The sequence below is a fragment of the Petaurus breviceps genome, unplaced genomic scaffold (genome assembly GCF_028583685.1).
Source record: "Petaurus breviceps papuanus isolate PSGF00001 unplaced genomic scaffold, PetGlider_PUasm1.0 229, whole genome shotgun sequence".
Classification (NCBI taxonomy): domain Eukaryota; kingdom Metazoa; phylum Chordata; class Mammalia; order Diprotodontia; family Petauridae; genus Petaurus; species Petaurus breviceps.
The window spans coordinates 7543599-7568958 of NW_027185903.1; the positions used below are offsets into that span (position 1 = coordinate 7543599).

General features: G+C 35.2%; 1 protein-coding gene across 1 annotated transcript in view; it reads left to right on the forward strand.

Annotated features, from left to right (window-relative positions):
• The window catches only part of WDR70 (WD repeat domain 70), a 359998-nt gene that overhangs the window by 92189 nt on the left and 242449 nt on the right, over positions 1–25360 (forward strand). Inside the window, exon 9 of the mRNA XM_069096170.1 lies at positions 12547–12623. Coding sequence (XP_068952271.1) covers positions 12547–12623 — 77 coding nt within the window. The remainder of the gene's footprint in view (positions 1–12546; positions 12624–25360) is intronic.

Here is a 25360-nt window from a genome sequence, read left to right on the forward strand (position 1 = left end):
ACACACACACACACACACACACACACACACACACACACACACACACATATATATATATATATATTTTTTATTTTATTTACTTCACTCTGCATCATTTCATATAGCTTTCCACATCTTTCTGAAATCATCTGTTTCCTCAATTATTACACACATGGTAGTATTCCACATTCATCTACCACACCTTATTTAGCCATTCCTCAATTGATGGACATCTTGTTTGTTTCCAGTTCTTTTTTTTTTTTTTTGCTACCAGAAAAAGAGCTTCAGAAAGTATTTTTAAACATAAAGAACTTTTTCTTTTTACTTTGATCTCTTGGGTATTACCCTAGCAATGGCATACCTGGGTCAAAGGGCACACATACTATTTAGCAACTTTTTGTGTGTAATTTCAAATTGCTTTCTGAAATGGTTGTACCCACTTGCAAGTTCAACAACAGTACATTAATATGCCTGTTTTACCTCTATACCTCATACTTTATACAAAGATAATTATCCAAATGGGTAGCTAGGTTATGCAGTGCCAGGCCTGAAGTAGGAAGACTCATCTTCTTGAGTTCAAATCTAGCCTGAGACACTTAACTAGCTGTGTGGGCAAGTCACTTTACCCTGTTTTGCCTCAGTTGCTCATCTGTAAAATGAACTGGAGAAGGAAATGGTAAGCCATTCCAGTGTCTCTGCCAAGAAAACCCCAAATGGGGTCATGAAAACAACTGAACAACAAGTTCCAAATGGGTACATATTTTAGATATAAAATGTCAAATCATAAACAAATTAGAGAATCATGGAAAAAAATCACGTATCAAATCCATAAATAGGAGAAAAGTTTATGACCAAAAAAGAAATAGAGAGGATCACAGGAGATAGAATAGATCATTTTCATTGCATAAAATTAAAATGGGTTTTGCACAAGTCAAATAATATTAAAAGGGAAATAAGTAAAAGAAAAAAAAATCTTTGCACAAAGTTTCTCTGATAAAGACTTCATTTCTTTTTTTTTTCTTTTTTGCTTTTTGGTGGGCAGTTGGAGTTAAGTGACTTGCCTAAGGTCACATGGCTAGTTTTTGTGGCATCTGAGGCAAGATTTGAACTCAGGTCCTCCTGACTCCAGGGCCGGTGCTCTATTCACTGCACCACCTAGCCTCCCCAAAGACTTCATTTCTATGATTTATGAGGAACTGGTTAAATTTTTAAGAAGAAGAGCCATTTCCCAGGTGATAATAGTATAAGCACATGAACAGCTTTCAACGGAAGATACACGAACTGTTTATAACCACATGAAAAACTTCCAAATTACCACTAATTTGAGAGATGCAAATTACAGTGAATGTGAAATTTCACCACACACCCATAAAAGCAGCAAAGATCGGGGGTGACTAGGTGGCACAGTGAGTAAAGCTCTGGCCCCAGAGTCAGGAGGACCTGAGTTCTGTTCTGGCCTCAGACACTTAACACCCACCCACCCACACACACACACACACACAAATTGGCTGTGTAACTTTGGGCAAGTTACTTAACCCCAATTACCCTCCAAAAGGGGGGGGGGGGGAAAGCAGCAAAGATGACAAAAAGGGAAAAATTACAAAAACCGTATTTTTTAAAAAAATAAAATAGATGCATGCAAATTTAGACCAAAATGAACCCTTCCCCCCAAAATGTTTGTTCAGCCTTGGATCTAGAGTCAGAAAGACCTAAGTTCAAATTCAACCTCAGACATTAGCTTTGTGACCTGGGGCAAGTTGTTTAACTTCTCCCCAGTTTTCTCATCTGAAAAATGGGGATAATCAGAGCATCTGCTTCCCAGGGTTACAGTGAGGATAAAATGAGATTACATTTGTAAAATGAATTGCAAACCTTAAAGTGCTTTATGAATGCTAGTTGTTATTAGTATTACTATTATTATTCCTCTTTTAATGTCTACTTTAAGTTCTACTATTCTGTTTTCTTTTGATTTTTAATAATTATGATCAGCTTGTATATAGTTATGGTTCTCCTGATTTTACCTTGACTCATGTCCTGTAAGTTTTCCTATATTTCATTGTATTCCTTATTATAATTTTTTGAGATACTGTGGTATTTTGTTGCATGATGTTAATGTAACATCATGTATTTAGCCATTCTCTATCTATTGGATATGTAGTTGTTCCATCTTTTTTTGCTCTTACACATAAAGTAACTGGGGATATTTTTGTACAGATTTTGTGTATTTTTTCCTTTGTATGATTCTATTTAGGATAGAATACAAATACTGGTTTCCTAGGTCAAAAGGTATGATTGCTTTTGTGATTCACTTTATATCGCCATATTGCTCTCCAGAGTATTTATACTAGTCTCCAGCCCTGCCAATTGCTCTGTTGAATTTAGTAATTTATTTGTCATATTCTTGTAAAGAAGGTGTTAAAATCTCCCATTATTATTGATATTGTAGCTGTTTCTTTTAAGATTATGAGATTTTCACTAATGCACATAAATTTAGAGTAACTAAATGCATTTTTATTAAAAAATTTTTGTATTGTCATTTTGCATAGGACTTTTCCACGTAAGATAATACCTTTCTTTCTCTTTGGTAATGCTTTTTAATTGTAGTTAAACTTTTTCTGATGTCATTATTCCTCTTTTTTTGTGATTTGGTGATAGTATGGTAAATTTCGGAATATTGCTCAATTTTAAAATTTATTTAAATATTTCTTCATTAAATGTTTCCTGTGAACAAAATGTTGTTGGATTTTGAACCTGTGACTCTTGACCATTTACATTTAGCTTGATATGAATATTAGGTGTGTCACTGATTCCATCATTCTAGTTGGAAAGGAATGCTTTCTTTCTTTTTTTTTTTCTTTACTTTTTGGAGGGGGCAGGGCAGTTGGAGTTAAGTGACTTGACCAAGGTCACAATTCTAGCAAGTGCGTTAAGTGTCTTAAGGCCGCATTTGAATTCAGGTCCTCCTGTCTCCAGGGCTGGTGCTGTATTCACTGCGCCACCTAGCTGCCCCCAAATGCTTTCTTTCTTATTAATATTTTTGTTATTGCACTAACATCACTCAAAACAAAACTCTTGCCTGTTAATAACTATGTAGATTTTTTCCCCTTAAACTTAGACTTTTTTTTTTTTTTTTAGTAATTAGTGCTTGGCTTTTTGCTTTTCTTTCCCTTTCTTCTCCACCCCTTTGTTTTTCTCTCCTTTTCTGAAATAGCATTCTTTTAACATTTAGTGAATACATTACTTTGAGAGTTTTCACATCTTGTTAGAAACTGGTTTATCTTGATTTCAGAAGTGCGAATTTTTATACTTGTTTTATTCAGAGAATTTTTACTTTGAAAACTTCTTTGAATGTATGCCTCTTTCAGTATTACAAAGTTTGAATGCTTTTCAAATGATCATGTCTTGCAATAGAAAAGCATAAAGAAATTTGCAAGATAGATAATTCTTGGGTCCACACTCCCAATAACATCATGTGATGTAAGTTCTTTGAGGACAGGGACTGTACGTCTTTTTATTTTCTTTTTGCATGCTGGGTGCCTAGTACAATATTTGCGAGCAGGGAGTGCTTAATAAATGCCTGTTGAAATGAATTAAATTTATGTCCTGTGTTTCTTAATTTTTAGGTATTATGTTACAAGTTTTTTGATTCTTCTTCATTTTCTTTAAAAAAAATCTACTGTGATTATGATTATGGCCCCTGACTAAGGAATTATTACTTTTCACAGTTTAAAATATTTTTTCCCATTAACTTTTTTCTTTTTTTTTTCCCATTAACTTTTAAGATGGAAGTTTAACTATACTGTGTCCTAGAGAGCTAAAAGAATTTAGAGCAGAGGAGTGACATAATCAGATATTTATATAAGGAAAATTAAATCTTGAATTCTTCCTTTTCAAGGTCCTGTTGTGTTTTGTTGCCTATTTTTTCTAATTCTGGGAAATTTTCTTTGACAGTTTCCTGGAAGATAGTTTTCAGTTTATTTTTTCCTTCTAAGTCTCCTGAGATGTCAGTAATACTGAGATTACTATTTCATGATCTTTCCTCCAGATCTTCATCTTTGTGTTTTCTAATTCTAAAGATAAATCTCTGATTTGTGGAGTCTGTTTCCAGTTGCTCTGCATCATGTACAGTTATTGTTTGTTGTTTCTGTTGATTTTTGAGTTACTATTAAATGGTCAAAATTGGTAATTTTCTTTTTTCTTTTTTTTGCTTTTTGGAGGGGGTAGGCAGGGCCATTGGGGTTAAGTGACTTGCCCAAGGTCACATGGCTAGTGAAGTGTTAAGTGTCTGAGCTGCATTTGAACTCAGGTCCTCCTGACTCCAGGCTGATGCTCTATTCACTGTGCCATCTAGCTGCTCCAGTAATTTTCTTAATTATTTCTCGTGAACCTCTTCCTACAAACCAAATACCCCCTCCTTTAGCATTTTTAATATCAAATAAACCTAGATGGAATGATTGGAACTAGACTGTGGAGGGCAATTATTCAATTTGGAATTCATTCAGAAGGCATTAGGCAGCTAACAGAGAGTTTAGTGGAGAAAATTAATCAGTACAAAAAGAGAACCAGAAAGGAGAGAGACTGGAGGTTGAGAGCCTGGTAAAGAGAAAGTTGCTTTGGTCTAGGGAAGTGGTAATGAAGGTTTCAGAGGCATAATTAGGTTCTTAGACTTATGGAGAAAGCAGGGAACTTGGGCTTTAATTATTTGATGAGATAACTGAATGAGAATTGGAATCAGGAGTTGATTAGATAACATTTTTTCCAGGGGTATAAATGTCATAAAATACAATAACTAGGAAGCCTTGTTAGTTTCAAAGAGGAATAAAACTTTCCTACAACTACATATTTTCTTGCCAACCTAGGCTAGCCATCTTGAAAATTCATTTGATTTGTTATGGTATAAAATGACTTTGTGTAGTGATCTATCACCTACTAAGAAAACAATTCTGAATACGTGTTGTGATGATGTGAGATGTCTGTACTATCTATCCTCTTTTTTGTCTGACAAAACTCCCTTCCTCTAATTTTTTGAAGTGAGCATCTTAAGGTTTAGACCAGTCAACTTCAAGCAACTTCAAGAAGATAACTTCCATTGTTTTTTCCAAAGAATGAATTCAGTGTGGATAATGTGTGCACAATTATTGTGGGCAGCTAGGTGTGGCAGAGTATAGAGTGCTACTCCAGGAAGACTCATCTTCCAGAATGCAAATCTAGCTTTAGGCACTTACTAGCTATGTAACTCTGGGCAAGTCACTTAATCCTGTTTGCCTCAGTTTCATCATCTGTAAAATGAGCTGGAGAAGGAAATAGCAAACCACTCCAGTATCTTTGCCATGAAAATGGGATTATGAAGAGCTGGACAATGACTGAAAATGACCGAACAGCAACAAATATGTACACTTTCCTTGAAGACTAAGCTGTCAAAGGAATGTAATATCATTGATGTAAGAATTGTCTTGAGTAGCTCCAAGCAATTCACAGAATGTCTAGAAAGATCAAATTCCTTAAAATTATGCTTTGTTGGCTTTGCTTAAATGTTTTCCTTCCCTTCCCTTCCCTTCCCTTCCCTTCCCTTCCCTTCCCTTCCCTTCCCTCCTTCCTTCCTTCCTTCCTTCCTTCCTTCCTTCCTTCCTTCCTTCCTTCCTTCCTTCCTTCCTTCCTTCCTTCTTTCCTTCCCAAGAAAGAGTTCAGTGGGTGGGTAAGGGGTAATGGCATTGGGATTTTGGAAGAGAAAAATTCAAGGGAAATGAATGTTCTGGAAACAGAAATCAACAATAAAGCATTTATAAAAATATGCACTTCCATAAGGTCATTCTCTTTGCTATTGAGCATATTTTTCTATTTTAAACATATCACTATGATTTTGAAGATAGGACAGTGAGTTTCTTACATAAAGAAAAGAAGAGAAGTATGAAGTGTGTATCTCCTTCATATTCATTGACTAGACTCAGTTTCTGCAAAGATTCTGTTTCATGAAGTCTTACTTTGGCAGCCGTATTTACAGAACATTTGCAAGACTTATTTTTTCCACTCCTGATAATTTAAAGTACCTTCAGTAGGTTAAAAATGGTGATAAAGAATATAGAGAACTTTCACTTTTCACCCACAGTTTTCTTATTTCTAATTATGAAAGAAATGCGGTACTCCAAAGCACAGCAGCAGAAAGCTCTTGTTGATGTTGATTCATGTGGCGTCATCTCCAAACCCGAGGACCCAGCAGATCTATTGACTATCATTATTTTTTGATTCTGTTCAGAATTCATTCAGAACTTATTCTTTTCTAGATCTGGACTTCACTTCTTGATGTTTTTGTTTGATTTTTATTAGGAACTGGCAGTGATTTTACAACAAATTTTGTTCTCATTTGTTATTCTGATTGAGAGAGAACTATATTTATGTAGTTGGCTTTTAAAATTAGAAGAGCACATTAATGAGGCCACAGTTATGGATTCATTTCTTAGTTGAGCCAGAGAGCCTCACCCTGTTCAGTGGCCCCAGATGGCAGCTTTTCAAGTCAGTTACGTTGGCCAAAAGTGACTCCAATTGGATTGGCACAAACCTATGATAACTTTTGGAAAAATTACTTTAAAAGCTCCTATCTTAGGAGGGAGAAATGCCAGAATTGTATGGAAATAAAGTATTACTCCTTCTGTGAGATGAATTTCAGATTAAGACTTTGTTACTAACAGAATACTTAGTAAAGGGAAAGAATCTTCCATGAGGGCATCTAGTAAGATTGAATGAAAAGAGAGACAAACTAGTTAATTTGATCAATGAGTGGATTTAGTTACTAATTGTTCACCTTAAATTTTTTTTCACTAATGTGAGCCATGCCTCTGTTTAGATCTCTTTGAGAATCTTTGGCAGAACTTGGCTTTTCTTCATGACTCATTTTTAGTCACTTTTAAAAGAGAGCCACTTAACACTCCCATGTCCTGGTATCATTCTTGCTCTTACCTTTACAAACTAGTGCCATCATTCATAGTGGGAAGATTTCCGATTATTGCTGTACAATAAGCAGCTTAGTGTTCTTGACTCTTGAGTACTGTATAGTTAGTTACTAGATGTATTAACTTTTTAAACATTTTATTGTAATTTTCTTAAAATTTGTTTTATTCTGAACTCAAACACCTAATAGGATAGGTATTTCCACATACAAAGTAGAACAGGAAAAGAGTGTATGTGAAGCTGTGAATCTGCATTATCTATAGCTTACTTTTCTTTTTAAGTATATAATAAACTTAGCTTGCTATTTTTGAAGCTGTCCTGCTTTGTGTTTTCTACTGACTTTGGTTCTTTTCTATGCATTTAAAAAAATGCCTCAGTAGCCTCTTCTTATTTTTCTTCTTTGTTTCTCCTTTTAGTAACCTTATTGCTATTGGAAAAAAAAAGAAAAACCTTTGTAATAAATAATCTACACATTGGCCATGTTTGAAAATATATTAGTCAGTGTCCCTGTTTCTCTGCGACCTCTTCAATGACTGTCCTTTTTCTTTTTTCCTCATTTTTGCCAGTCTGATTAAGAGAGAACTATATCTGTGTAGTTGGTGAATTTTAAAAATTAAAGCAGCACTTTAATGAGGCCACAGTTATGGATTAATTTCTTAGTTGAACCAGCTAGCCTCACACCCTGTTCAGTAAGGTAGAGACTTGGAATCATTTTAATTTGTATTTCTCTATTGGTGTTTTGGTGGGATTTTTCACATTTGTTGATAACTTAGATTTCTTCCTCTCTGAACTACCTGTTTTTGTCATTTGTTAATTTATCTATTGGGGAATATGACTGTCATCGTTTTATATTTCAATTTTTTTTATGTGGCTTAGTTATTAGACCTTTATTGGGAAAATTTGCTTCAAAGGTTTTTTTTCATCAGTTAATTCTTTTCCTTCCAATTTGTGAAGTACTTTTAATTTTCTTTTTGCCAAAGTTTTTCACCTCTGTGTATTTAAAATCTATCACCTTATTGTCTGTGATCTTCTTTATCCCATGTTTGATCATACACTGTTCTCATATCCATAGTTTGTTCTAGATATTTCCTTCCTTGCTTTTTTGCTTATGATATGAACTTTTATTTCTAAGTCGTTTATACATTTGGAATTTATCTTTTATATTGTTTAAGTTTTCTAGAAAGCTTTTTCAAATCAAATCTACAAATATTCAAGTCCATATTATGAACAAAGTTAAATATTTGCTAGACATTATAGACTATCCTATTTTCTTAAATGTGCTAAAATGAAAAGAACCTTCCTCTTTAACTATAGGGCTGGTACATGGAAATCTCCAATTTCTCATTAATTTAGCAAGTAGTTTTAGAGTTTCAGGTAAGTTTGTAAGCTATTTTCCTGGAGAAACAGGATACACTGACAGAATGAGACCAAACTTAATTTCCCTAGGAACAAGCTTCATCCTTTCCACATTAATCTTAGAAGTTAGTAAAAGATTCCAGTTTTAAGTTGCTAATTTTAACCTGACCTCCCACTTTCCTCTCAGTCCAGTCAGCTATCAGTATTGAACAGAAAGCATAAAAAAAGCATTTTTTTTCTTAAAATTTTAGAAAGATATTTTGATGTCTCTTGGTGTCAGTGTTTGTTTTTTTTTTTTTTTAGAAAGCATAGTAAGTATGTTGCACATATTTGTGCTTTGGATACGTATTTGCTCTCTTGTTATCTTTTCATTATTTATTTAATCTGCTTTGTTGTTGAATTGATGAGCATTTCTAAAGATTTGTTGTAAATTTTAGTAGTATAGCTGACTGCTGTGATAAAAATCTTTTTGAGACAATGTGGCAAAGTGAATATAGAGAGTTGTCCTTAGGGAAGATTAGGGTTCAACTCTAGTTTTTGGCATACTTCCTGAGCCAATCACTTAATCTCTCAGTGGCCCAAACAACTCTCTTGAGAATCTGAGTTGTAAAGCAGTTGCTTATTTTCATTGGTGGAGGAAATTTGTTTAGTGGGAATTCCCTTCACTAGTGAAAAAAGTCTATCCCCGTCCCACCTCCCCCCCCCCCCCAATTATATGTGAGAGTGAGTTGGTAACTGTGTAATTTAAACATATCTTCAAAATGTTTCATTACAGAACAATGGACAAAAATATTGTTAACTTCATATTATAGAACTGCTATATGTTTATAATAAATGAGACTATGTATGTAATACATGTATTTTTATAGGCTTTAAGAAAAAACAGCAACAACTTTTTTTTTTTTTAAACCAGACCTGTGATTTCATTACCATAGGGTGTTCCTGGTGAGGAAAACTCTTTACTAGTATATCTATACTAGGCATCACTTCAGCAGGTATAGTCTTATTCCCTGGACCCCTGAGACATGAGGTAACTTTCCCGGGGTCCTACAACCAGTGTTGTCAAAAGCAGGACTTGAGCCCAGGTCTTCTTGCCTTTGAAGGGATCTCTCTAGATTCTCTACTATAGTGCCTGTCATAGTTAATTAAATTTATATTAGTTATTGAGTATTCTAATTGTCGTTTGTGGATCTGTGGTGTTGGCAGCATGGTACAGTGATAACTGTTCTGAACTAGGAAATTGAAGACTTGTATTTTAGTCCTAGACCTACCTGTAATTCATTGTGTAACTTTGGGAAAGTCATTTAATTACTTCGTGACTCAGTTTCCTCATCTACACAATGAAAGAGTTGAATCAAATGAGATAATATTTATACATTAGAACAGTGTCTGGCATGTAATAGGCAATAATTCTTCCCTTCCCACTTCCTCACATATGTTTTCAAATGTTCTTTATAGTACTAATATTGGGCTATTTTTCCTTTCTTCAATACGTTTTGCTAGTGTTGCTCTGTGACAGTGAAACCTGGAATACATTGCATCTGAAGAATTAACAATGCACCCAAATAGAGGGTACTGTAAAGAAACATGGTGGGTATGAGCAGATGGCAGTGTGTAGCCATCAGATAATTTTTTATTTTTTGTCTTTCATTGTTGAAAGGGTTTGGAGATATAAATCATCACCTAAAGGGTGCTTTGGTTGCATTCCTCTTTCTCAGTCCTTAATTTTTTTAGAGATAATTCCAATATAATCAACTCACACCCATGCCCTCTGTGTATGTAAACTCCTTTTAACTGCTCCAATAATGATAAAGTTCTTAGGAATTACATATATCATCTTTCCATGTAGAAATGTAAACAGTTTAATTTTATTAAGTTCCTTATGATTACTATTTCATGTTTACCTTTTTATGCTTCTTTTGAATCTTCTGTTTGGATATCAGTTACTCTGTTCAGTTCTGGTATTTTCAGCTTGAATGCTTGAAAATTCTCTGTTTCATTAAATATCCATTTTCTCCCTTGAAGGAATACACTCAGTTTTTCTGGGTAGGTGATTGTTAGTTGTAACCTAGCTCCTTTGCCTTCTGGAATATTCTGTTCCAAGCCCTCTTCTCCTTTAATGTGGAAGCTGCTAAATCTTGTGTGATTCTGACTGTGGTTCTGCAATATTTGAGTTGTTTCTAGCTACTTGAAGTATCTTCACTTTGACCTGGGAGTTCTGGAATTTGGCTATAATGTTCCGTCTGTGTATCTGTGCATATGTACCATCTTTTGTCTAAGTCAGATGAGAGTAAAGTTCATGTGATTCCCTCTCTTTCCCCACCCCATTCTTCATTTTTGTATATTTTGAGTTTTAAATTCCCTCTCTCCTAGCCTCTTCCCCACCCATTGAGAAGACAAGCAATATGATATCAATTATACATATGAAGTCATGCAAAATATATTTCCATATTAGACATATAGCAAAAAAAAGCAAGAAAAATGAAGAAAGTGAGAAAATTAGGTTTCAGTGTGTACTCAGAGCAGTATAGCACTCTGTAGAGGCAGATAATATTTTTTTGTTATGAGTCCTTCAGAAATATCTTGGATCATTGTATTGATCAGAGTAGTTAAGAGTTTCACAGAAGATCATTATTACCATATTGCTGTTACTGTGTACATTGTTCCCCTGGTTCTCATCACTTCACTTTGCATCAGTTCACATAAGACTTCTCATGTTTTCTAACATGAGGTTAAATCAGAGTGACATATCTTTTAATTAATTTTTTGAGGGCTAGAATCTCTAATTAAAACTAGGTTTATATGCATTTTAAAAATTAGTTATATATATATATATCTTTTATTTTACAGCATTTAAATTATCTCCTGTGCCTCCCTCTTCTCTCCCTTTAAGGGAGCCATCACATGCAGCAAAGATTTTTTTTTTAAAAAGAAAGAGAAAGTGAAAAAAGTGATGAAAAAACCCATAAGTTCGTTGAGAAATCTGACAACATTTGTAATATTATACACCCACAAAAAATTCCTCTTTCCCTTTCATCTCTCAGCTCTGCAGAGAGAATGGGAAATGTTTTTTGACATATTTTCTTTGTAGCCATGCTTATTCTTAGTAATTTTGCAATATTTATTTTCCCTTGTTTTGTGGTTCTTTTTTATGTATTATTTTTTGGCTCTGCTCACTTCACTTTGTATTATTTTGTAGAAATATTTTCATGCTTATCTATGTTTGTTGTTTCTTATAGCACAGTAATATTCAATTACATTCACATACCATAGTTTATTTAGCTATTTCCCAAATTGAGGAGCATCAAAGGACCGTTATACATATTTTGGTATCTATGGGGGCTTTCTTTTTGTCAATGCCTAATAGTGGACTCTCTGGATCAAAAGGCATGGATATTTTTGCTTACATGCATTCTTTTTTTAAAAAACAAGTTTTTTATTGATTTTTTTTTATTAATACAATTTCCCCCAGTACTTCTTTCCTGCTCACCTCTTAGGGAGTCATCCTATATAACAAATAATATTTTTAAAGGAAAAAAATCAGCAAAATTGATCAATTCACAGAAAAAGTCTGAAAATAATGGACAGTGTATACTTTTGGACCTATTACCTCTGTAAACAGGTGGGATTTGTCTTTCATTGCTGAAAGGGTTTGGAGATCTAAATCATCACCTAAGGGGTGCTTTGGTTGCTTTTTATATCTATTCTTTGAAGCCATGCTACTTCTTTGTAATTTTGAAACATTCGGTTTTGATTTTTTGTGATGCTTCTTAATGGTTTCATTATTATGGTCATTGTGTATATTGTTTTCTTAGCTCTGCTTACTTCATGCAAATCTTTTCATGTTTCACTGTATTCATCATATGTGTCATTTCTTAAAGCATAGTGATATTCTAGTATGTTCACATAATTAATTTGTTTAGCCATTCACCAGTTGATGGGCATCTACCTTATTTTCAATTCTTTGCTTTCTCAAGAAGTACTTTTTTTTTTTTAATATTTTGGTGTATATGGGGACTTTCTTCTCAGTGGTCTTGGTGTATGAATAGTAGTGGAATATGGGATGAAAGGGTATAGACATTTTAGTCACTTTATTTGTATAATACAAGTTGTTATAAAAATTATTATGTTGACTCACAGCTTCATTATAATACACAAATATGACTCTCATTTCACAACTTGTTTGATCCTGATTTTCTTGCCTTTTGATATCTTTGCTATTTGCCTGTCTGCATTTTTAGCACAAATTTATTTTCATTTGTTTAGGGTCACACGGCAATGCTTAATACTGGTTGCTGGCATCCCAAAATAAAGGAAGAATTTTTGACTTGTTCAAATGATGGGTGAGTATTCTTAATGTGAGGCATGCACTGAAATATTTACAAGATTTTCTTTAACTTATGTTTTAAGTTGATATTCACCTTTTTAAAAAAACAAGCTAAACAAAATTTATAGTTTTTATACACAATAATTTATTTTTGTTTGTGTTTCTATTTTTATTTGCCAGTGAATGTTAACTTTATAATTCAAAATGTTGTATTTTTAATGTTACTTTATTGTTTTAGTAAAGAGACCTCGAAATAATATTGGTAGTGACTGAGAAATCAGTCAATCAAGCAAGTATTTTTTAAGCCCATGCTAAATTCTGTGTATGCTAAGAGCTGGGCATGCACAGACAAAAGTGAAATGATGACTTCCTTCAAGGACCTTACATTTTCCATGGTTTTCTTCCTTTGATTTTTAGATTTTAACAAATGGAAATATGTGGTTATGTAAACAGGAAAAAATACTGTAAAAAAGAGATAGTAGTCCAAATTCCATTAGTATTTGTAGAGGGAACTAAATGAGTAAAAAGATGAATATTGTGATATGAGAACCTTGGGTCTTCAAAGTCCATGTCTGAAGATTTCAAATGTGCTGTGCCATAACAGACTGGCAAGGCTTTGAGTATAAGCCTGGTGGGGACAAGGTGGACATTTAGCCTAGATGATGTTGGCATATGAGGGAGGGATCTTTTTGGTTATGGTGATGATACAACTGGAGAAATTTATATAAGTGCCAGCTTTGAAAGTTGAAGAAAGAATTTTATATATAAAGAATAAAATCAACTGAAGACAGGGGAGGGGGGTGCCATATATGTTCAGGATATAGAAAATAATCTAGTTTGACTAGAGCAGTGGTTGTTAAACTTTTTTAATGTCATGGCATGTTTTGGCAACCTGATGAAGTTTATGAACCCTTCCTCATAATAATGTTTTAAATCCATAAGATAAAAGATAAATATATAAGCTAAAAGTATCGTAAAGTAAGTATCATATTGAAATACAGTTGTCAAGATATTAAAGAAACAAGTTCACAGATCCTGGATTAAGAACCCTTAGGTTAGAAAGAGCTAAAGTATGTGGGGAGTAGTGCGAGATAATACTGGAACAATAAGTTGATGCCAGATGGTGAAGGAAGTCCTTTGAATCTCAGGCTTTGGACTGATTGAGTAAACTAGTTAATGAATTAAGGAAGGAGGGAATGAAAAAGAATTTTGTTAAGTGCTCACAGTGTGCCAGGAATTGTACTAATCACTGGGTTTACAAATACAAAAAGCAAACACAACCCCTGCTCTCAAAGAGCTTACATTGCAAGAGCAGGGAGCAGCACATACAGGAGAGTGGTAGCCAGGGAGGGATATTTGGTTTGGAAGTTTCAAGGATGAAGCAGAGCTATGGGGAAATAGGTTGATACATCCTTTTTAGCAGCAATGGCAAGTAAAACTGATGTGATTTCAGAACTAGAAAGTAGGGATGAGAATAGAGTTGGCTTTTCATGTTAAGGCAAAGTTGTTTATGAGAAGATGTGCAGGGTGTAAATTGAAGTATAACTGGAACTAATCTAAATAGGGTGGCCCGTTGTTGAGGCATTTACCCATCAGTACAGCAGGCTGTAGGGCAGGAGTTCCTAAGTGAAAAGATTGGTTTCTAGATTAGGGGAGGAGATGACTGAGGAATACAATGATTAGGGAGCTTTAGAAGATATTTTTATGCTAGTGTCACATCATCCAAGATTTGTATTAGGACATTTAATTTGACAGCAATATTTAAGCAGAAGGAAACATTGACTAGGTGACTATTGTAATGGTTCAAGTAAGAAGTAATAAGGGGTGATGGCAGTGAGAATTGATGTAAGGATAACAGACTAGACTAGATTAGATTTACACATCCAGTAAAGTGCTGGGGTTACGGTTCTGAAGCTCAGGAGAATGAGATTGGAGTAAGGGATCTGAGAGCCATTCAGATAGCAAAGATATTTAACGTGGGAATTGGAGAGATTATGAAGGGAATGATGTAGGTTGAGAGAGCAAAAGATCCACAACAGCAAGGAGAAATGACTCTATTAAGGTATCTGTGGAGAAGACTAAAAGCCAGAATAGAGCTGTCAGAGAACCATGATAATCAAAGTAAAGGGAGGACAGTATCTAGAAGGAAGAAGATAAATGATCATTATTGTCAAATGTTGCAGAGATGTCAAGGAGTATCAGGACTGACAAAGCTATTGGATGTGGTGATTATTTGGTGACTGAAATGTTTGTATTCTTCAAAGGCATTTTTTCTATTTGACTTTGTAACATTTCTAGTGCTGAAATTTCTAGTGCTTTCTTTCTAGAAGGACATGGGTGATTATTAAACAAGATGGGAAACTATAGAAGGGTTATTGACTGCATTGGGGAGAAAATGGCCACATAAGACATTGGTATGCAATATGTTAAATGCAAAATGCTTTAAAAGAAGTGCAATTCTTGAAATAAAGTAATAGATCTTTTTAATTCTTACATTTTCAGAAGTTCTTTCTTTATAAATGAATACATTAAAGTACAATTTTAGGGCTAGCATTATATGCAAACAAAGAAAGCAAAACCCAGGATGTATTTTTGTCATTTTAAAATTAGAGGGATTAGCTTTACTCATATGATGATTTCTTTTTAACTGAATATAGCTACATGAAAGCAAACCATAAGTTAGCCCAAAGCAAAGTGTTTAGGGGATAATATCAGTAGAAGGATGCTTTCAGAATCTAGTGTTTCAGACATTTGCCCTTCTTTCTTTTCTTAAAAGCCAGGAAGAAATAATAATTGTAATACAAATTCTTGTGCATAGTTTCCTGATTTGTATTTCGTGAAGCTGTTCGACAGCTTTGTATGTTTAGATGGCAGGTAGAAGCTGGTCACCAGTGTGGAGATGTGGTGAGTTGTATGTAGATGGCTATTTAATAATAATAATGATAATAGCTAACATTTTATATAGAGTTTGCTATGTGCCACGCCCTATGCCAATTGCTTTACAATTATTATCTCATGTTAATCTTACAACAACCCTGTGAAGTAGGTGATATTATTGCCTCTATTTTACAGATGAAGAAACTGAAGCAAACAGTTTAGGTGACTTTGCTAGGGTCACACAACTAGTAATTGTCTGAGGCAGGATTTGAACTCAGGTCTTCTGGACTCCAAGCCAGACTTTTTTTTTTTTGCCTTTTGGAGGGCAATTTGGGTTAAGTAACTTGCTCAAGGTTACATGGCTAGCTTTTGTGTGTGTGTGTGTGTGTGTGTGTGTGTGTGTGTGTGTGTGTATGTGTTAAGTGTCTGAGGCCAGATCCAAACCCAGGTCCTCCTGCTTCTGGGGCCAGCGCTTTAACTCACTGTGCCACCTAGCTGCCCCAAAGCCAAGTTTTCTATCCTTGTGCCAACTAGATGCCATATTTATTTATTTAGGACCCCTTTTGTTTTCATTGAAAATATCTTGAGAAAGGAAAAGACTTAAGTTCCTTCTAGCTCTTGTATTAGACAAAGACTGCTTATCTTACTACAAATAAATAAGTTCTTGCTCTAGGAATTATGAAATATAGTCTAACTGCATGACAATTAAGCAGTTGGTCACTGTCTTGTATTTTATTTTAAAGAGAAAAAGCAATTTTCAAATAAAATTACAATTTAAATTCTTTAAAAATAAATTAGCATTTTTTTTAGCACTTGTGTTTTTGTTCTGCCTTGCAGGTGTGTTAGTGGTCTTTGGATGGTACTTTGAGAATGTAAGAAAACATAGAATCTTGTCCTATTTTTACAAACGATAGAGGTCTAAATGAGGTTTTCTATGTCAGATGCTGCTATCTCTATATGGACTAATATGAATGTAATCAGCCTTTAAGTTACTTTTGGATGCCTATATTTGGTCCTCCTTGACTCCAGGGCCGGTGCTCTACTCACTGCACCACCTAGCTGCCCCAGGATGCCTATATTTGGGAAGAATTTTAATTTATATTAAGCTCTTTTTGATATAATCATGTGGGCAGTGTGGCAAAAAGGATTGATGATATGCCAACTTAGGGCATCAGTTATATACTGATTGCTGTAATTTCCGTTGTTAAGTACTGACAACAGAATTAGTCATAGTTCTCACTCACCTTAGGTAAGGCATTGGGCAAGTATAGAAATAAGCAAGGGGAAAGGATATTAATATAGCACAAGCGAGCAGAAAAGTGCAAACAACCTACAGATTTGGAGACTGATGGCAACCTTAATTTTCCAGAATATAGCTCTTAGCCTGCAAGGAAGAGGGAAAGATGTCTTAACACTGAAAATAGCAGCTACACAATGCCAGCACTAAAATCTTACCACTTTTCTTTAGTTTTACCCTCCTTTAGATGCTTTGCCTCTTACTGAGAGTCTTGTTTATTCTTCCTTAAAGTCCTGATTCTTCACCATATAGGCAAATAGCTTATCACATAGGTAATTAAGGGGATGGTGGGAGCAGTTAGGCACAATTGTTCAGCAGTGAGAAGTGATAACTGATAGTCTAATGACAGAGAAGATAGACAAACTAAGGAGAAGACAAAATAATTGATTATCAAGATAAATAGCATGTGAATTTCTTGAGGGCAGGGGCAATTTTTATTTTTGTCTTTATATCCTCAGTGCTTAGGACAGTGTGAAGCACAAACCAAATGTTTATTAAATAATTATTTAACTGATTTAATTTTTTATAGATTTTAGAAAGATCTATGAAAAATGACAAAAATAAAATTTTGACATTTAAATGTGAGGTAAACTTAATTTACATGGAAAATCTTGTGGGGGCAGCGGCTAGGTGGCACATAAATAGAGCACCGGCCCTGTAGTCAGGAAGACTTGAGTTCAAATGTGGCCTCAGATACTTAACACAAAAACTAGCCTTGTGACCTTGGGCAAGTCATTTAACCCCAATTGCTTTTCCTCCCCACCTCCAAAAAGCAAAAAAAAAAAATCCTCTTGTGGAACACAGACCCATCCTTTTCTGATGATGCTAGATAAATGAAGCTGTAAATAAATTTCTCTACAGTTGCTACAGTTGTCATTTAATTAATTTTGATCCTTTGGAGTTGTAGACGAGTGAGGGTAGACTTGAAGGAATTTTCCGTAGAGTGATTTTGAGGGAAAAGGGGAAATTATCCCAGTAAAGACTTTTTTGTACTTGTGGAGTTGAAGGGGGAGAAGTCACAGAGTCAAAGAAAGAAGTAAAAATATTTAATGAGAAAAGACTTCTTGATTGAAAGGCAGTGACATCAGGACTAGCAAGATAGTCTAGAAAGATGAGCTAATAACATAGGTTCCCTTGAAGAAAAAGTAGAGAAGCCAAGTGAGAAAGGTGGTTTAGTGTTGGGGAATATATTCTTTAAATGCTTAGCGCTTATTATGATGTATGTTTAAATGAATAAAGCAGTTGATTCTCCTTGGGGCATCTGAAATTTTTCCGTTTGTCCTGAGCAGATAGTTTATCTTATTTCTTATTAGATTAACTTATTACTGTAAGAAGACCTGGCCTACATTTGTTATTGTTGCTGAGTTGTTTTAGTTGTGTCCAACTCTTTGTGACCCCATTTGGGGTTTTCTTGGCAAAGATACCAAAGTGGTTTGCCATTTCCTTCTTCAGCTCATTTTACAGGTGAGGAACTGAGGCAGACAGGATTAAGTGATTTGCCCAGGGTCTCAGAGCTAAGTGTCTGAGGCTGGATTTAAACTCATGAAAATGAGTCTTCTTGATTCCAAGCTCTATCCACTGCTCCATCTAGTTGCCACATCTGGCCTATATATATATATATATATGGTTAATACTTTCTTTTGGAATGAATGAAGACATGATTAGCCATTGGTAGTTTAAAATTAGGGACCACTTAAAATTTTCTTTGTTATTTTCACATTTGCTAAAATCCTGTAATGATGTTTACTATTTCTTATTGTTTTTAATAAATATAGTGATATTTATTTTTAGTATTACTGCAAGAGATTGGTTGACATTTATTAATACAGGTAATAAAAAAAATTATTCAAACCATCCGTTATCTGGAAGTTTTCTTACCACACTTGTGGGGGTATTTCCATGTGAACAAACAGGAGGTCTGAGTGATATTAAATTCTTTAGCAGCAGGTGTTCTATATCCCTTGTCTCATTTTTTTCTCTTTCTTAAACAGAATTACAGCCAGCCTTGAAATTTAGCAGTCCTTCACTTTGTGATTTGTCATTATGGTCAGGACCAAGGTTACTTTTTACATCTGGTTTACTGTTAAAAAAAATTCCTTTCCTAATTCATACTTCTAACCTTTCCTGCACTAGCAGCCTTCCTTTCCCAGTTCAACTTTAAAATGTATCTTTGAGTCTAGTAACTACTCTCTACTGGGAATGCCATAATAAATCATTTAGCAAACACTTTGGTCCTGCTGGTGGTCAAATCGTATTTGTGATTATTTTATTAGGTAATGGGGCTGTGCTGGTTTTTCCAGTGTCAGGCTTATTTATTTACTTTTGAGGTTGCAGTTCCCAATATCATGATAAATCACTATTTGCTTGAAATGGAATAACAACAGAATTGTGTATCTTAAAAACAACAGTATGATCTGAGTTGTATTCAATTAAGACTTTTTGTTTATCAAGGATTTATAAACATTACAAAGAAATGGAGTAATAACAATTCAGGTCAACTTCATTTAATAAGGTTTGAGATGTATACATTTTAGTGCATCAAAATAGAATACATACTACACACAAATTGTTTTGAAATGAGCCATTTCAACAATCCCCTATCAGTCTCCATGTTACTCAAATCATCTTCCTTCCTGGCTGCCATATAGGTAGCATAAGCTCATTCAATTTTGCTTTCTTTGTGTTTTGCCTCATTTTATTAGTTTTCCTACTGTTGAATGTAAATAAATCTTTAAGCTAAAAAGCACTCCTAATTTTAAAATATAAATAAAAATAAATAATATAAAGAAATCTATAAGCTAAAAGAATAGTCCTAATTTTTAAAAGGATGGTAAACCTTTCCTTAAGCATATCAGAAATGTTGTACTGTACAGTTGTAGTTTCACCTTTCCTATTAAGGTTTTCTCAAAAGAACAAATGAAAAGAAATCAATACCTTCAAAGAGTAGAATTGTTCAACAGAGCTTCTTTTAGTATATTTTATTTCAAAAGCAAAAACAAAAGCTTTTTTTCCCAAATAAGATAAGGCCTCTTTTTTCTTTTATATCAATGCTAATAATCAGTTAATAAATATTTATTAAGCATGTGGTGTCACACAGTGTGCTCAGTTCTGGGATACAAAGACAAAAATGAAACAACCTGCTCCTTCAAGGACCTTATGTAATATAAGCATTTGATATAATTAAATGTCACCCATGTGCAGAGTCCTGTGCTAGGTGAGAGAGATAAAAGGTAAGAAGCTTTCGTCTGATGGACCTTACAGTGGCATAGGTACAAACCAAAACAGGAAACTCTTATGTACAATATTACCTAATAGGTGTTTTAGAGAGCTAGAAAGCAAAGAGATATGAGGGCATAAAATTCTTGGACTAGAAGAGTGGTGGTGGGTCAAGGAAGGCTTTTTGTTGGATCTGGCATTTGAGTTGACTTCTTAAGGATGGGTACAAGTTTTAACAGGCAGAGGAGGCTGTTCAGGTGTTGGGAAATATCTTGTTCAAAGATTTTAGAATACAGGGCATATCTTGCAGGTAGAGAGTACCTTCTGTACACTGTGTGGAGGCAAGTAATAAGCCTAGAGATGGCTAATATTAATGAGATAAGACTGGAGATGCTGAGCTTTGCCAACTTGTGTGGATAGCCTTGAATTCCAAGCAGAAAACTGAATTTTACTCGGTGTTACTGCAGGACCAATGGATATGTAAGAAAGTGACATACCTGGACAATAAGTCCATGAATTTAGAATTAGAAAGTACCTTAGATATCATAAAGTGTATGACCTCATTTTATAGCAGAAGAAACAGTCCCAGAGAGTTTAAGTGATGTGCCTGGAGTTATGCAGGTACTAATGGGGATTTAGCTCTGTTTCTCTGACTCTAAAAACATTGCTCTTTGCACCATAACTTCTTTAGACCTATGTGTTAAGAAGAATTATTCTGACAGTGGCATGAAAGATGGATAGTAAGAGTATATATACAGTATATTCAGGAAGGCCTGTAAGGAAACTGATGTAAAAAACTAAGTACATGGTAATTTGAGTCTGTGTTAGGGTAGTAGCAATATAAATAGGAGAGGGGATAGTTTTTTTTTTTTTAAGCAATTGGGGTTAAGTAACTTGCTCAAGGTTACACGGCCAGGTGTTTCTGGGTGGGTGCTAAGTGTCTGAGCCTGGGATTCGATCCCCAGGTCATCCCGACACTGGAGCGGTGCTCTTACTCGCTGTGCTACCTGGCCGCCCCAACAGGGGATAGTTGTTGTTGCTTTTAGTTACTGAGAAGATAGTATCAAAAGAAACTTAACTTTTTAAATGTGAGAGGCCAGAAAGTTATGGGAAAAAATTTTGAGTTTGGTTTTGTGTATGTTGGAGGGTGTTGAGGGAGTTCATTGATAAGAGAGTGGGGATTCCAAAAGAAACAGTGGAATAGGTGAAGAGGTGAGAATGGAGAATAACAGGGACGATAGAGGCAATGTTTTGGGAGGTGGTAAGATGAGCATCATATACTTTGGTTTAGGTGATGTAGCTACATGATTGGGATAGGGAAACTACTGTAGCTGGCATTAGTATGTTTCTTATGCAGAAGTGAACTGATACAGTATTTTATTCACTTAACCTATCTAGAAGCTGAGAAGGAAGTTGGAGCCATTTGTTGGTGTGTACTTCCATAGTTTCTCTTGTAGGTATTTTAACTCTTTGAGGGTAGGGGGGATGATGTGGGGCTCTGAACTTTAGACTTCTTGGCCCCTGATAGGAATGATGAAGAGCTGTAGAAATTTTATCCAGGTTGCCTAAATTGTTTCTTCCATGTGATCTCTGTCTTTTTGATTTGAGAAATAGGGCCCAGGGGCTCTAGGTTTTCTGGCCCCAGGTGGGAGAGGAGTATAGGGCTCCTGAACTAGACTCCTGGAGTTTTTGCTGGTATACTAATATAGTGACCTAGCAGACACATTGGAAGTTCTCAGTAAACGGAAGAGCCACACAACCATTATGTGCTTCGTATGCAGCTGTTCTAAATTCACATTCATTGTAATATTAAACATGTGTGGTCTTTGTATGCTTCTCTTAAAAAGAAAGGTTTTATTGGTGTCTTCCCTTTCTTACATCATCATAGTTATCCCCAGCATTGCTTCATCTGCCTGCCTAGAGGATTATTCCATTGAAGGAATAACATTTTTTAAAGAGGAAAAAAAATTGACCCAGTCAATCAATACATTGAAAAAATCCAAGACCGTATCTAATATGTAACACCCGTGGATGTCTGTCCTCCACAGAGGGGTAGGTTGGTGATAGCCTCTCCTGGTTATTTGTTTGAACGCTGCTTGATCTTTATAATTTTGTTACATTTACTTTTGATTTTTGGATGTGTGCCAGTTCTTTCCATTTACATTGTTGTAGTTATTGTATATATTCTATTCTTGGCTCTGCTTACTTGACTTTACTTCAGTTCACGTGGCTCTTTCCATGCTTCCCTGTATTTATCACATACGTAATTTCTTATAGCACAGTAAGATTCCATTACATCTATGTACACAATTTGCTTAACCATTTTCCAATCAATAGGCATTTCCTTTGTTCCCAGTTCTTTGTTATCACAAAAAATGCTACTATAAATTTTTTGGTGTATATGGGGACTTTTTTCTTATCAGTGATCTCCTTGGTCATTCTCCTAGTAATGGTGTCTCTGGTTCAGAGGTTTTGGAAAGTTTAGTCACTTTATTTGTGGGGTGTGGCGCAAAAACTCAGGGTTTTGCATTTCTCTTGTTATTAGTAATTTGGAACCTTCTTTCATGTGGTTGTGAATACTTTGCCATTCTTTTCTTGAGAACGCTTCATGTCCTTTGACCACTTACCCATTGGGAAATAGTTATAAGTCAACTATTTATTAATTGTTTATATATTTAAATACCAAACTTAATTTTTTTTCCCATTCTATTGCTTTCTTTCTTATCCTAGGTGCATTAATTTTGTCCCTCTATACCTTTGCTTTGTAGGGTTTTTATCATAAAAGGCTGATGTATTTTGTCATAGGCTTTTTTATGTATCTGTTGAGATGTTCATGTGGTTTTGGATGTTTTGGTTTTTAATATGATTAAGAGTATTGATTATTTTCTTCATGTGAACCATCTTTATATACTTGGTATTGTGTAGTTCTTCAGTATTGAGCTTTCGAATTTTAGCATCTTAGATTTGTAGCTATGATAGAAAATATGTTAATTTTAGGAATATGTAATTTTTTTTTACAAGTAGTGTGACCTTAAAATCTACTAGCCATAAGACATAGTTAACTTTCTGGTGTCTGATGACACCTTTAAAATAGGAATCAATGACTTTTTATTTCATTTATGACAAACAAAAAATGACCATCATATAGGTTGAGTAATTCTGTGGTCAGGTTGCCATAAGAGTCATCAACAGGAATATTACTTTTGTTGATACTTTTTAGAAATTCTTCTAAATATGATTGTTAAAAGGTTTCTTTTCCCTCCAAAAATGGTTTATTTGTATAAAATTAGCAAAATCCAGCAAAAGGAATTTTGTTTTGATCCACTGCCTTCTGTACTTGATTCACACCTGCAGCTTCAGGGTGGTGTATGTATACTATCTATTCATATACTCCATTAATTTTTTGGCTCTTAAATGGTAGTGGCTGCTTCTGAAAACTAGCACCTCTGCCTTTTCTGGATTTTCACTGCCTTCCTCTTTAGTGAACATGTATATATTTAAAAAAAATTTTTTTTTCTAAAGCAATTGGGGTTAAGTAACTTGCTCAAGGTTACATGGCCAGTTATTTCTGGATGTGGTGCTGAGTATCTGAGCCCGGATTTGATCCAGGTCATCCTGACACTGGAGCCGGTGCTCTTACTTGCTGAGCCACCTGGCCGCCCCAAACATGTATATTTTTTATAAGCCCTCAAGAGAATCTCCATTGCCCTACTTTATTAGTCTTTCATACCAGTGAGGAACCCACAAAGTTTACATCTACTGGGAACTAGAGAGGACCTTTCTCCTATCGTGTTTCCCTGATAATAAGACACTGTCTTATTAAATTTTTTGGACAGAAAAACACCAGAGGGCTTATTTTCAGGGGAGGGCTTATTTTAATGAACATTGACAGCAATTTTAATAAACAGGTAAATGTGAACAAAAAAATGTACCTTTATTCAATAATGATCACGTCATCTTCTTCAACAACATCGTCATAAGTGTCCATACCCTGAATTCCATCCTGGATGTCTTGCGCCTCCATTTCCTTCAGAAGAAGTGGACCCAATCTGTCATGTCCAGCAATATAGCTCTATTTAAATGAATATGTCTTGTCCAGGTAACCTGCTCGTAGTGCCTTGGCGATACAGCTGTCAGTAATTTTATCCCATGACTTCTTCACCCAAGTCACGACTTCTTGCAGACAGGGCTTCACAAAGTTTCCACGCTGATTTCTTTCCATTCTATTTTCAAAGTAGTCATTGACTTCCATGGCCAAATGGTCCTTGGATGGCTTCTTTATTGCAATATCAAGGGTCTGGAGATAGGCAGTCATTCCTGCAGGAATCATTACTTGATCTATTCTTCTCTCTGCAAGGAAGTTCTTCATTTCTTTAGCCCGTTGAGTGCTGGCTGAATCCCAGACTATCAGACCTCTTTGGTTACCTTGCATAACAAGTGGCAGCATTAAATCAACCCACTTTCTTATAACGGCTTGTGTACACCAGGCTTTTTCGGTTTCAAGAACGTAAATGCCAGATACACATTCAATCTTATCTTTCTTGCCCTTATTGATGATTAGAGGTGTGGCTTTCTTTCCATCCAAACGAATTGCCAAAACACAGGTGACCCGTGCACTTTCATAGCCAGTGGTGGGAATGTAGATTGACGTTGCATCCCTGTGATGAATTGTTGTTTGAGATCCTTGTCCCATAAACACTGCAGTTTCATCCATAGCAATCATATTGCAGGTTTGGTACTTGGAAATGTCGATCCTATCAATAAAGGACTTGAATGCAAGTGCACGTTTAATAACTTCGGCATCTTCCAGCTTAAACAGTGTTGTTGATCTTCTTAGGGGCAGTTCATACCGTTGAAGGAAACCGTCCAACCAGTGTTGTGATGCTTTGAATCCTTCTGAGACCATTTCAAACTCTGGTGCCATTGAAAGGGCAAATGCTTGAATATCAGCCCTGCGCACAACCAAGGCCTTTGCTCTCCTGTCAGCAATCCATTCACCAATGAGGATCTCCAAGTCAGGATATAAGGGCTGCCGACCTGATCCAGACCTGAGCTTTTTCCCTTTTCCCTCATCCACCTGTTGATTGAGGTTATTATAATCTGCTTTCCATTTTCTGACCATTTGAAGATCCAAAAGTTTTTCTTTACAGAAAACTGCAAGATTCTTGCCATGTGACTCCTCTACAATATTTCTTATACTCAACAGTATAGCTCTTCCTTTTTGTACTCATGTCTGGGGGTCAAAACAGACAGAATAATAAAATCATGACCATCAGTCCTTCTTTTCACTCCATCATGCCCCCTGAGTTCTTCTTTTTTCCTCCATCATGCCCTTTTTATCCTCCATCATGCCCCCTCACTCC